Here is a 14,306-nt window from a genome sequence, read left to right as displayed (position 1 = left end):
AGGTTGCAAGAAAAAGGCCACAGAGATTATCAACCAGTAACTCTGTGATCATTGCTGATGCATAAACAACTCCCTCCATGCCTATGCTATTTTGTGATTTATTTGTTTTTTAAATGCTTAATGTAATGCATCTACAATTCTTTAGTGCTGCGTTTCCCACTAACATGCTTTTTAAAGCTACCACCATCCCTCCTGCCCTTAACAACAAAGCCCAACATTTTATGGACTATTTCACTTCTTCCTTTTTTCACTAAAAACAAAAGCCCAACATACTTTCCCTGACGGCCAAGAACTTCCCTCTCTCCAATGCAAAAGAACACATCACCTACATTCTTTAAGATACCTTTTATTACATCTGCTAAAACACCTAAACTTTTCCTAATGATGTCAATGCTCACAACCCACTGCACATTTGCATGTATTTATATCTAAATGTTTATTTACATATTTATATCCAATTATATTTATATAAAATTCAGCAAATAGAACTGAATATAGAATAGTGCCCTGCGTCACCTCTTAGTGCAACCAAAAAGGACTCTCCCAGTGCTACTCTCTGGACTCAGTTCCGTAGGTAGAGCTGTAACCGCTGTAGAACTGTAAGCACAGGAATACAGTGCCCCCAATTCCCAATTGGTTCAGGAGGACACCATGGAGCAGTGCAGATGGCTGCCTACCTCTGCCTTGCATAAGGGAATCTGCCAAAATCAGGAGTAGCCAACATGGTATCCTTCCAGATGTTTTTGAATACAACTACCTAGCCAGTATGCTCAATGGTCAGGGATGATGGGGGCTCAAGCAGTGCTTACCCCTTGACTAAAGTATATTTAGTTTCCTCTCTGCTTTGGCAAATAAGATTTGCTGCAACTACACATGGGCCAATTATAATACACCTTGTAGCACAAAGTAGCATTAATTTTTTCATATTAACTGGAATGTTACATTTAGCTGTGCACATCAAACAGACTATAACTACTGTTTAAACGGCCAATCCATATCTATTTATATGATCCTTCACTACAATGAAATCCACCAATGTTGATGACAGTTCTGCTTCACTATTCTAAAGAGGAAAATAGGAAAGTCATTCTGAAAATTGAGTAGTCTAAACCTTCAGCCCCCATCTTGATGCTCACAGGTACCATGGCACCCTCAGACAACCCTCTTGGTGCCCAGCAAGACTCCCTTCTTTTGGAAGCGAGGGACAACAGCAACACTTTTTATTGTTTGGTTGGGGCATACCTGCTTTTCCAGGGCAGAGGGTTACTGGATTGCTTTTTTGTCTGATTTGTTTTGGGTGTCTGCACATCACTAGTTTTTCTTCTGTGAAATGGGTTCTTTTGGTGCCCACAAAGGTTTATTAGTTTTCCAAATGAGCCTATGGGCCCATAAAGTACCCATGATTTAAGCTTAGTCTCACTTCAACAAAAGGCCTACAGAAAAAAACCCAGTGAGGAACAAAGTTGATGAAAGGTGAGGGTTAGAGGAAAACTTGAGGGAGGCAGTACTGCTAGAAATGAGGAAGCTGAAAGACAGGATAACTTAACTACTGATCCAAGAGGACAGAGAAGGCATCAAGACCATGAAAGGTCTTAATGACTCAAACCTACCAGAACAATACTTTACTACACATAGCTAAACTATGTTTTCATTAGCAGTCTTGTGGCTTCCTGTTAAAGCCACACTACCACCAATAACAGAATCTCCATGTCTGTATGCTCCTGTACCATGTTCCTTCAGAGTATGGTTACAGATGTGCCAGTCTCCAGTTTCCTGAACCCCGTGACAGGGACAGAAAAACAGGTAGGTGAGCGAGTTGGGATCTTAAGGGATGGATCTAGCCCACAAGCCAGAAACTAAATCACAAAACCTCAAATTAAAGGAGAAAACAGGGCTATTTTTGCATAGCTCTCGGTATATTTATGGCCTTAGGTGAGCCATTACGTTCAATGTGTGAGCCCTCGTAATAGGCGCCCAGGAACTGAACGATTAACAAAGCCTGAATTCCAGCTGCAGCAGTATGTAGTTCAGTATCAGCAAATTTCTATGGTAACTGAATATTAAATGAGGCATGTGAAAAGGCTTGTACATTTTCAGCCCAATCAATCCAGTACATAGGCTCACTTGTAGTACAGTCTGTAAAATTGTGTAAGAAAACTGAATTTGCATGCTTCTGAAACAGAAGAGAAATGATATAACATTATCAAACACAAGGTGCAGTCATAATATAAAAAGAATGTTACACTATAAAGCACCTTTGTTGTGTTTCACATTGCTTCCAGGGGTGTGGTACCAAGAAAACAAAATAAATGCTAAATATGCTAGATCCCAAGTCTGTTAGGCACTTAAAAACGTGTATACAACTAATGCTGCTCAGCATTAAAAAAGAAAAAAAATGTAAAATGGACAGAATCTGAACCCAGACCAGGAATATAGTCGCAAATGACTGGCAAAGTTTTCACCCAAAAATAAGAATCTATGATTCTGCCAGTGAAGTTCACTAAATTATCACAAAAAAATCAATCAAAAAATGTTAAGGGGGGGTATTAGCCTGTCAGAATAACACAGAAGTCCATGATATATATGAAGAAACAGAAACTGATATTGGTAACTCAGAAAATAAGACTGATTAAATTTCATGCAGTATTCATTGAGTCTTGGTTTACTCACCTTTTTCACAGCTTGCTTATGAAAATACCATAATTTTTTTTGTCTATAATACGCCCCCATGTATAAGATGCTTCCTATTTTGGGGGGAAATGGGGGAAGATGGCCCAGAGTATAAGACGCCCCCTAATTTTTGACATTATTTGTAGGGGGAAAACCTAGTCTTATACATGGAAAAATACAGTAAGTACTGTATATTCTGGCGTATAAGACTACTTTTTAATCCAGGAAAATCTCAAAAGTCGGGGGTCGTCTTATACGCCGGGTGGAGAATCTGCGGTAGAGTACATCTCAAACTCTATATTTTAACTGGAAAAGTTGGTGGTCGTCTTATACGCCCAGTCGTCTTATACGCCGGAAAATATGGTACTTTATATCGACTTAACACTTTGGGAGCACTTAAGGAGACATAGGGTAACATTCAAGAGCCATCCTGCACAGGGTAGCCCCACTGACATTAATACATATGACTAACTTAGATTCATTAATGTCAATGAGTCTGCCCTGAGTGCTGAACACAACTCAGGATAATTTTCAGAAAACACAGTAATTTTCTTTCTTTTTTTACTATAATGTTGGTGGTTTCTCCTGTTTTTATTGTTTTGTTTTTTTGCCTGCTCCTCATAAACTGGAAAAATGAAAGAGATGCTAAGTTCCTTACAGTTCAGTAGCTTACAGCTTCATTTGTAATAAAACATTTTAAAAGTAGATATTCAATTTGGAATTGAGTGAATAAACACTATTTTAAGGTATCAAACATGATAATTTAATGACAAACCAAGATATACTTAATACGTTTTATGTTCCTAAAAATGAAATGAGGACTAAAAAAAACTATTGCATGTTTTTCCATTTTCCCAAAAATTCATTTTGCCTGAAAAAAACCTAGAAAAACAAACATTTTCCATGGCTTCAAAATTCCTAGATACCAGCTTTTCCATGACATTAAAGGAAGAGGGCAGTTCCAAGTTTTATCTCATCAAATAACTTGAAAATGCATTCTAGATTCAATGAATCCACTGAGTTTTAGGCTTTCTTACATCTGAAATTTCCTAAAACCATTACAGTGCATTTGTGCCAATGGCAGAGGAGTTTCATGTAGACCAGTGGAAGAAAAGCTATGGTGCACATCAGGCTCATGAAGCCATTTGAACTGTCAAACCAGCCCCTGGAAATTGGAGATAAAGGGTGCAACTCCAAAAATGGCAAGTGGGGAGGAAATCTTATTCCTCCAGCAAGGATACGGTTGCTCCTAGAGTCTCAGGGGCAGAGTTATCCCACCACCAGCTATTTTCAGGGCTACAGTCTTTTTTTCACTCGCACCATTAACTTGTATGGAGTAGAGCAGTGATGGACTAACTTGGCCCTCCAGCTGTTTTGGGACTACAATTCCCATCATCCCTGACCACTGGTCCTGTTGGCTAGGGATGATGGGAGTTGTAGTCCCAAAACAGCTGGAGGGCCAAGTTTGGCCATCACCCTCCATATGGCTTTGGGGTGGGTGGAAATTTATCCCCCTGGCAATAGGGGCAACTAAATTTACACAGAAATCCAATATACAAACCTCAAACTTTACTTAACATTTTTTTACTTCACAATAGTCATGAGAGTAAATTTTATATGTACAATTATGCAGTCCAAAATTTACAAAAATACAAATACCTTGTATCGTCCAATGCCAGGATCAATAAGAAACGAACGTGCTGATGTAGATGGCTGATTAGATGATCCACTGTTTGCTCCTTGCTTGACTTTGTTCTGACAGTTCGCAACTCCACAGGAACTGGGCTTTCCATCTTCATCCGTTGATGGAGAAGCAGGAGCATCAGATTCTGAGCGTATCAAAAGCTGAACTATATCATTCAGTCCAACATTATAATCAAATAAGGTGTGTCCATCTTCAAGCTATCCAAAACAAAACACAGGGAGGAAAGCGATCAGTAGATGTTAGTTCAAAAGTTTGTATCTTAAAATATAAAGAATTACATCAATATATAACCTGGAGATAAGATATATAGAGATAGAGTATATATAGATAGATATAAAATAAATATTTCACACTAGCTAAATCAAACCATACTGATAATTGGATCAGGACCAGTTGATACCACAGTAATGACAAGTTACAGATTGGAACTATACTATTCATTTGGTTTTTAAAACAGTATTAGTATTACTAACTCTTATGAAAAGCTGAACTACTTTGAACAAAAGCTACTGTATATAAATATGTCCAGATCTGCTACCTTTTGTTTCATGACAAATGAATGTTGTGCAATAAAAAGGTTACATTAAGAACAGAAACTCATTATACACCCCTACATCTGTGACCAGAAGAATATACTAAAAGTGCTTTCATTGTTTACAGTTTTATCATTCACATTTCCTAATGTCATTGTAGTTTTTAAATCTTAAAAAGCAATGTTTTTCAAATTTAAACTTGATGGTTTGTATTCAACTTTATATTTTCTTCCTACATTCCCTCCGCTTTAGAGTACAATCCTGCAGATATGGATATTTTAAATTCAGTTAAGTCTTGTTCATAGTGTAAATACCAGGTCCACTAATTCTGGCCATCACTTTCTTCCTTTGCTCACCCAAACTCAGTCTCAAGTCTTTCAACTCCTTTTACAACTGTAGCTCAGAATCTCAGAATATTTATTTATAAAGGTATGTATATACTGCTTTCTCAAAAAATAACAGGGTGATTTACAGCAATATAAAAGCATTAGAAACATTAAAAGCAGTACAAAACAGTCATTAAAATAATGGGTTACTCAAGAAAATTGTAAACAATAGAATAGGCATGTTGCCATAAAAAGTATTCAAGAGATGCCTATTATATGCACTTCCTCTTCTCTACAAAAAATACCAGTTGGACCAGACTCTTTTAAATGTAACACAAGAAGTTTTGTTTTGTTTTTTATTTTACTGGAGGAAAGAAGTGACTAAACAAAACAAAAGTATTTTCCATAGGGATCAATTAACATTAAAACAAATCAGGTTAAGAGATCTCTGAGATCTCTGAAGTTTAGGAATTTCTGCTAATCTGGCTTTTCTAGAAATTTACTAAATTAGGACACTAGGAATAGAGGCTCTACTACAATTAGGAATAATTTTATTTTAGTTTCTCTTTTAAAGTTTTTACTGCAATGGAGCACCATGACAGTAAAGAAACAACAATAACTCTCATCTCTCAAAAAATAGTTCCAGTTACAGGTAGGTAGCCGTGTTGGTCTGCCATAGTCAAAACAAAATAAAATAAAAAATTCCTTCCAGCAGCACGAAAGCTCATACCAAGAACAAACTTAGTTGGTCTCTAAGGTGCTGCTGGAAGGCATTTTTTATTTTATTTTGTTTTCTCTCAAAAAATGTTGAAGCAACTTGTTTCCTGGGGGGCGGGGAGAGATTAAAAATGAAGAGACAACCAAAGGATGAAATGTTACTGCAAAACATTCTAAAATAATAAAAATCTAACTGACTATAAAACAGTTCATTAGTGATCTAAAATCCAGGCCCATGAGCTTCTTTCAGGTGGTCAATTCTGTGGGGGGGGGGGAGAGGGAGGGAGAGAGTAGGCGGTAAGTGGTTTTCAATATCACTATATATCACCAGCTAAACATCATGATATATCAATATATCACAATATCTGCTTGCCTGCTGATGAAACTGAGTGTGCGATGATTGGCAATATTGTCATTTATCCATTTTAGACCTCTAAGTAGTAGCAGTTGCCAGGACATTGTCCTGTTTGCCTCCGTATAAAGGTAAAAGGACCCCTGACCATTAGGTCTAGTCGCATCCGACTCTGGGGTTGCGGCGCTCATCTCGCATTACTGGTTGAGGGAGCCGGCGTACAGCTTCCGGGTCATGTGGCCAGCATGACTAAGCCGCTTCTGGAAAACCAGAGCAGCGCATGGCTAAGCCATTTACCTTCCTGCCAGAGCAGTACCTATTTATTTACTTGCACTTTGACGTGCTTTCGAACTGCTAGGTGGGCATGAGCAGGGACCGAGCAACCGTCGCGAGGATTCAAACCGTCGATCTTCTGATCAGCAAGCCCTAGGCTCTGTGGTTTAACCCACAGTGCCACCCACCTCCATGTAGTTCCATCCATTTCCAACATTGTGGTATATTGCAATGTTTAGCTGGTAGTAACATTGTTTAGGTGGCGATATTGTGAGGTTTAGCTGCTGATAACATTGCAGTGTTTAGCTGGTGAATTATCACGCTGTTAAAAAGTAGATATTGGCTAGCCCTTGCACACACACACGTGTACGTGTGTGTGTGTGTGTGTGTGTGTGTATCTCCTATGCATGTTCTGAATACTATGCAGGGGAATCTGAATCCTGGGAATAAGAAACGCTGAATACATTAGAACTTGCTTCCAAGTAGACAAAGGAAAGTAATGCACAAATTACTAGCTTGCCCAAGACTACCCAGGTACCTGTGGGTTCTTAGTCTCTTGTACAGTGTCACCCATCATTGTGAATATGAAACTTTGGATTGCCTACAAACTATCCAAAGTTTCATATTCACAATGATGGGTGACACTGTACAAGAGACTAAGAACCCACATGAACATGTGCAGAAGACTATGTCTTTTCAACATATAATACAATCTAGTATAATAAAGTATCTAGTAATATTGGTGAAACAAAATAAAAGTGGAAATAGTACAATGATTATTAGGTACAATCCTAGGGAAATTACTTGCCAAGGATTTTGCAAACTTAATATTTAGGAGCGTCTCCACCCCATCGTTCAGCCCGGACACTGAGATCCAGCGCCAAGGGCCTTCTGGCAGTTCCCTCACTGTGAGAAGCAAAGCTACAGGGAACCAGGCAGAGGGCCTTCTCGGTAGTGCTGCCCACCCTGTGGAACGCCCTCCCATCAGAGGTCAGAGATAAACAACTACCTGACATTTAGAAAATACCTGAAGGCAGCCCTGTTTAGGGAAGTTTTTAATCTGTGATATTTTAATGTATTTTAATATTTGTTGGAAGCCATCCAGAGTGGCTGGGGAGACCCGGACAGATGGGTGGGGTACAAATAATAAATTTATTATTATTATCATCATCATCATCATCATTATTATTAATATTATTATAGTTATTGTCAGCAGTCAGAAAAAATCCTAGTTAGTGGGATGCCAGCAAAAGACCAAGATGCTTTAAGGGGTTCATCTAGATTTCTGTAAATGCACCCTCCTCTTGCCTGGAAGGCTGCACACCCACAGGACAAGATCCATGCTGCATTATAGAAGCCCAAATATGCAGATGAGGCAGGGGTGAGGGTTAGACATCCTGTCCCCAGCAGAGTCTGACCTATATCTTCACTACCATCAGGGAGACCAATTAAAAAGAAGTACAGTGTTAAGTCTGGTGAACTGAGACATATGTTGCCTCCCATCTGCTGGGCTTGTACTTCTAGAATGCCACATGTTGTAAGGTGGACTGCACCCGAACCTGAGAATTATCCAGCGAGAGAAAATAGTGTCTATACTGACTAGATAAACCCCTGCTGAGTCTGACATACTAGGACACGGATGGGTAAATTGTAGCCCTCCATATGCTGTTGGCATCCAATGGCCAGGGATGATGTGAGCTGTGAATCCAACAACACCTGGAGGGCCACAGGTTCCTTACCCCTGGATGAGGAAGTGGAAAGGGTTAGAGAGGTCCAGTACTTCCCCCCACATCCACTTTCACAATTTAAGCTGCTGCTATGGGCACACCAAGGGAAAAACCGAACTTATCTTGCCAAACCTTTATTCAACTCAGCTGAGCAAAAAAAGTGTCTAACAAAAGCAGCCCTACCATCTTGGTTCAGGCACTATAACTGGTGTTTGAAATTTGCCAGGCACACTAGGCACATTTTGCACTTAGTTATTGGCCACTTGCAACCAGTATGGCGCCTGACATCTCCACCATCAGGAGGTGCATGCCTGGGGATCCTTGGGTCTTGACTGTTTTCACACACTAATACCAGATCCTGTGGAATTCTATCAGTTATATTTTATCTGCTCAATCAGAATAAGATAAGATTTCTTTATTGCCATTGTACAAGTAGAATGAAATTGGATGCCATCCCATAAAAACAAAACAAAACAAAGTAAGTGGAGTAGTTCTTTTCCAAGTTTACTTGTAGCTGATGTACTTGGTGAAGGCCTTGGCGCACAGCAGCAGACGCACAACAGTCTGAATCTCCTGGGAAGTGATAGTGGATTGCTTGTTGTAACGGGCCAGGTGGAAAGACTCAGCAGTGATGCGCTCAAAGATGTCACTGACGAAAGAGTTCATGATGCTCATGGACTTGGATGAGATGCCCTTGTCCGGGTGGACCTGCTTGAGCACCTTGTAGACATAGATGCGCTTGAAGATGTCGCTGACAGAGTTTTTAGATATAGATGGAGTAGCTTTCCTTCCTGCTCTTCTTGTGTTTCTTGTTGCCCTTCTTCTGGGTCTTGGTGAAGCCTGTAACCAAAATTCTTTTCCTGTGCAACCTGAGCAGGAGCAGTCACCATTACAAAAAAGAGGCTGGACTAGGCCCGTATATATGTGGACTGTCCATAGATCAAATTACTTTTCTTCTTTAAGTTCTCAAAGTTCGTAGTCTAGCTCAAGATTGTCATCTGAACTAGCCAGATGTTTAACTGAGAATCAATCACTGTCAGTCCATCATTTGAAAAATAAGACTTTAGAGCCATCTTACCCCAAAATGGCAACAAGACCTTCCATTTGGTGACTGTAATCTCGGTTTAAGGAGCCATTTGCCACCCACCTTATATATCTGAGTTTCTAACACTGAGGCATATTGTTTTGTTGTTTTTAATTGTTTACTTTTATTTTGTATTTTATTCTGTGAACCTCCCTGAGATTTTGTAATGAAGGGCAGTATATAAATAAATAAATAAATAAATAAAGCCTTGCGCCTGCCCAGCAGCAGCCTCTACAAGGCTACTGAAGTCCTGGGGTCCTCCCAAAATACCCCAGAGACCAACTTGGCCAGCTCCATCAGGGATGCTGCTGGGCTACAGGGTGGTCAACAGCCCAGCAGCAGCTCCAATCTATCTCTGACCCAACTCCAATTGCAGATTCTTTAAAGCCCGTCCAAAAACCAAGATGTTTTCCGGTAAAGGAGGACAACAGCAGTTTTACTGGTGTAGTTAATGGCACCCTGACCAACATGCAGCAGGTTCAACTAAGGTCTGTTCTATAAACTATGCACCAGAATTTATACTCTCATGCAGTATATCAATTCCTGGCTCTAGGTTCCTATACGACTCACATGCTTGTTTCATTCATACTTCACATTTTTTATGTGTATATCTAAACCACACCATTTGAGTAACACTTAAGTATCTCATGAGTCACATCCTGGTATTCCATGTAAAAAAAATGGTTCTCTTCCACACTAGTCCTCGTTTTTAATTTCAGTGGGAACCAAGTACAGTACATAAAACAGCATATGCTCATATTCAGCCCTTGTTACCCTGGCCTTCACCTCCCTTATTATGTTCTCATTCCAGAAGTCTAAGTTGTAATTACCTTGGGGCACACAGCATTTTATACTCTGAAACACCATGCAACCCCTTCCTTTTTTTTTAGCACAGTACCGGAATTTGTTAAGGTTTTGTATCAAGCACTGTGCAACAGAAAAATCAATCTGAGTACCTGCAGCTCAATCATGGCTTCATGTAAAAATTTCAAGAAACCATCTTTTCATCCCCTAAATAACATGTTGGCCCTTTAAAGAGAACTCTCTCAACACCTCTCAGCATGCTAGATGTGGAAAGATACCGGTACCCCTGCAGATTCAGTCTCCAACCAAAGGATGGAAGAAGCAAATGCTCTCTCACCCAATGCCTGTGCATAGAAAAGACTAAGAATGGTCCTCTGAAATAGCAGACGTTCAAGATTACCAGGAACCGTGAGAGCAAAGGGCACTTCCAGTTCAATTAGAAGAGTGAGAGGACAGAAAGGAAGATAATTCATAACAAACAGCAGCATGCCTCCCCTTCATTGACAAGTCTATTCTTTTTGAATAGTGCAGAAAAGAAGCAAGTATATTAAACGAGAGAGAGAAATGTGCAGCCGCACAGCTATGGGAGCACAAAGATTTCCTGGTCACTATAGATCAGGAGCAGCTTAGAAATAAGATGGACGTATTATTATAGTAAATACAGTGGATATTCACTGGGCCTGAAGTAATTTGTAGAAATTTTTGTAGCAAAAAATTGTGGAAGCATGCTTCCTTTCCTCAACATTACTGAAAGAAGGATAGAAATCCATTCACTTTCCATCAGTTGATCCTTAGGCAAGGGTGGGAAGAACAATCTCCCAACAGTACCTTGTTTATTTAAGTAAGGCTTGCCTTTCAATTAACCAGCAATGTAGTCATACATATGTGGAACCCTATGCAAACTAGTAAAGTGCAGTTTTTTCACTACTCTGGTGATCTCTTAGAGCAGGGATGGGAAGCCAGCAGCACAAAAGCCACATTTTGCCTTCCAACCTCTATTATGCCTACCTGCTCACTGATGCAGTCTCACCCCCTCCTACTATTGCCTGCGGCTGCTTGTTTGCCAGCGCTCAACACAACATATGCACCACCTCTGTGCATCCCAGAGAGAACTCATGTTCCTCTTCAGTCCGTTGTGGAGTCTGGAAGCACTGGGGAGTGTACTGCAGCGCTCAAGAAATTCCAGTCAGAAGCAGAGGGATATTAAGATGAACTATGTGAAGCAGAGTGGTTGCAGGTGTTACAGAGAGTCAAAATGCTTACAGTAAGAGGTGGCCTAGAGAGACAGCAATAGCATGGTGAGTGGGGGGAGAATCCTAATTTTTTACAGTAGCATGCTCCCAGATGCATATGACTTAAGTCAGTGTGTCTTATATGCTTGTGCACGCTGCAGGCTTTAGCTACAAAGTAGTTTATAAATCTGTTGTTGTTATTAACATGTGTTCGGCCCACCACCAGCATGCAACTCCGAAAGATGTACCAATAAGAAAATGTAGCTCTCAGGTTAAGAGTTTGCCCATGTCTTATGAAAATATATTGAACTAAGAAAGAAAAACACTTTCCATCACCTAGAAATTCCTCCTTCCCTACATGATTTTAAGCTTTAGGATCAGTAGCACAGTCATTTGGCATACTGACTGAGCAAACATGCTAAAATGCTCCAATTTTCAAATGTGATCTTTCACACATTTCTCAAAAATCATGTTATGGCAAACCTGCAAATACAAATTTAAGGCTCTCCAATGCCACTTGAAATACAATTTACTTGCTTTCACTTCAGCAGTGCTATATCACTACATGCTTTATGCATCTAAGTTATTTCCAGACCAGTATCAGCAGCATTCTATAGTATCCTGCATTAGTTTTGTTATGAGGCATCCAATGTGCTCCTACATTTCTTAATCATTGTTATCTGTTTGTTTTGAATCCTCTGCTGCATCTTAAACAACACTCTTTGAATCTCTGATCTCATTGGTCCTTTGAGGTCCGTTAGATTGGCCATAACATGTTCTAAGACAGAGAGGCAATTACACTCTTGCTTTACAGAATTTATGACAAACCAAATCCCAGCACAATATATTCACAGAAACACAGAGCTACCTAGCCATAACCAGAAAACATTAAAGGTACAATGGCTAGAAAGCACAGTAACTGTAGTCTGAAAGGGCTAAGGGAAAAGAAAAACATGCAGTTATAAGAATGAATTACAACAATAAATGCCACCCATTTATCACAGCAAAAGCTTTTCTGGATCACTGGCCATGAAAGTTTATGCCATAGCAAAAAGGTGCCAAAAGACTAACGTCACAACTTCTCTAGAAGAGTGAGTGAAGTTGTATGATCTGATTGCATACTCAATCTCTGTTATGCAGATGAGCTATGCTTTACAGCATTTATCCACAGTGGATCCAACGAGGTAAAACGATGTATATTCCAGAATGTGTTTCAACCACTTTTGCATTTCCCATCATGGTAGCCCAGGCTTGTCTACCTTTGCTAATTTGCTGTATATTTAAATAGAGCCAGCTTCCAATGAAATCCTTAAGTACCTAGAGAGTACAAGGAACTCAAGCACTTCCTCAGAACCCTCTGCCCCTACACTGACAAAAACAAACTCCAAAAACAAAGGAAATGTATCACTAAGGATGCAGCCTGTGCCTACTTAACCGAAACAAGTCCCACTGAACTCGATGGGGCTTCCTTCCGATTAGATGATGCCTACGGAACTGAATCTCGTTAAGTTGGCACATCGGTTCCATACTCGTAGCTTTCGACTAAAGGGGGGGGGGGAGCTAGTGTCCCTATACAAAAAAGGATGGGAAGGAGGGGGTGGGGAGAAGAGGAAGTGGAAAGGGAGGGAGAAGGAGAAGAGATGGCACTGAGAATAACTTTTCTCGACCAGGAGCGGAGCGGGAGCCAACGAGGCTGTTGAAGAGCCGGAAGTCGTGCAGCAGAGGCAACCGGCCTCATCCTTCCCCTTCCCCCGTGGCATCCCGGGCCCCCTGCGCGCACCCCTTGAGAACAGAGACTCCGCTAGCGAGGCAGAGAGAGAGAGGCGGAGCCTGGCGAGCAGCGCCGTTGGAAACCGAGAGCTGGGAGGAGGAGGAGGAGGAGGAGATGGTGGATGAAATTGCCGCCGCCGCCCTTCCCTTCGCACAAAGGCATCGTCGGGCTGCTTCCTGCATTTACCTCCTCAGGTGTGAGGAAGATGGTAAACAATAAGCCCAGAGGAGAGAATGCAACAGCTGCTGGGGTTAATAATAATTATAATAACAACAACAACAATAATAATGCGAAGCACCCATCGCTCCTCCGAGAACCCAGGGAAGGGGGGAGTGTCCCGCCCGGCCGCCTCACCTGCTTGCCCCGGTAGAAGAGGCGCTGCCTGTCCGGGCTCACGCGGAAGCTCTCCTGGATCTTCTCGCGCAGGCTCTCGATCTTGGTGAGGCGGCTGAGGTCGTCGATGGTCTGGGTCTGCGCGCCGTCGATGGTGCGCACCTGGATCCACATGGCGCGCACCCAGAGGAGGAGGAGGACGACGAAAGAGGGGGGGGCGGGCGAGGGGAAAGGCGCTTTTCCCGCCGGCTCGGAGAACCGGAGAGAGAAGCGGGGGGTGGGGGTGGGAAGCTCCTTCCCTCAGACCCCGAGGACCACCGCCAGCCTCCTCAACTGCCTGCCGCCGGCCTTCCTCGCTGCCTCCTTCCTCGCCCCGCCAGCCGCCCTCACCGTCCCTTCCTTCCTTCCTTCCTTCCTTTCCGCAGCCAAACTCAGAATGGCGGCAAAGCCCCTGTCAGGAGCTGCCCCGAAGACCAGCAAAGGAAGGCTCCCCACCGTGTGAACTAACGGGCGCCGGCGGCGGGAGCCATGTCCTAACCCCGAGGACTGTTTACCAGGCGCCGCTGCTCTCACATGGAGGTCACGGCGCGCCAACGCGGATCTCGCGAGACGAGCGCGCGCGGACCACCAGCAACCGCCGCTTTCCAACCGCCCGCCCGCCCTCAAACACACACACACACACAAAACAACAACCCCCCCCTCCTCCTCCCGGCCTTAAAGAGACAACAACGGCGGCGGCGGCAGCAGCAGCAGCAGCAGCGGAGAGGCGGGGCTTGAGA

At 42.1% G+C, this 14,306-nt stretch overlaps 1 protein-coding gene across 1 annotated transcript in view; it reads right to left on the bottom strand.

The window, feature by feature from the left end:
- Positions 1 to 13,734, bottom strand: part of UHRF2 (ubiquitin like with PHD and ring finger domains 2) — a 51,192-nt gene extending 37,458 nt beyond the window's left edge. Inside the window, exons 1-2 of the mRNA XM_033173970.1 lie at positions 13,549 to 13,734; positions 4,330 to 4,572 (exon numbers count right to left, since the gene is read on the bottom strand). Coding sequence (XP_033029861.1) covers positions 4,330 to 4,572; positions 13,549 to 13,701 — 396 coding nt within the window. The 5' untranslated portion in view covers positions 13,702 to 13,734. The remainder of the gene's footprint in view (positions 1 to 4,329; positions 4,573 to 13,548) is intronic.
- Positions 13,735 to 14,306: the final 572 nt, after the last annotated feature.

This window comes from Lacerta agilis, chromosome 16 (genome assembly GCF_009819535.1).
Source record: "Lacerta agilis isolate rLacAgi1 chromosome 16, rLacAgi1.pri, whole genome shotgun sequence".
NCBI classification, from domain to species: Eukaryota; Metazoa; Chordata; class Lepidosauria; order Squamata; family Lacertidae; genus Lacerta; species Lacerta agilis.
The sequence above is the reverse complement of the archived record's forward strand: the minus strand, read 5'-3'. Positions and strand labels throughout refer to the sequence as shown.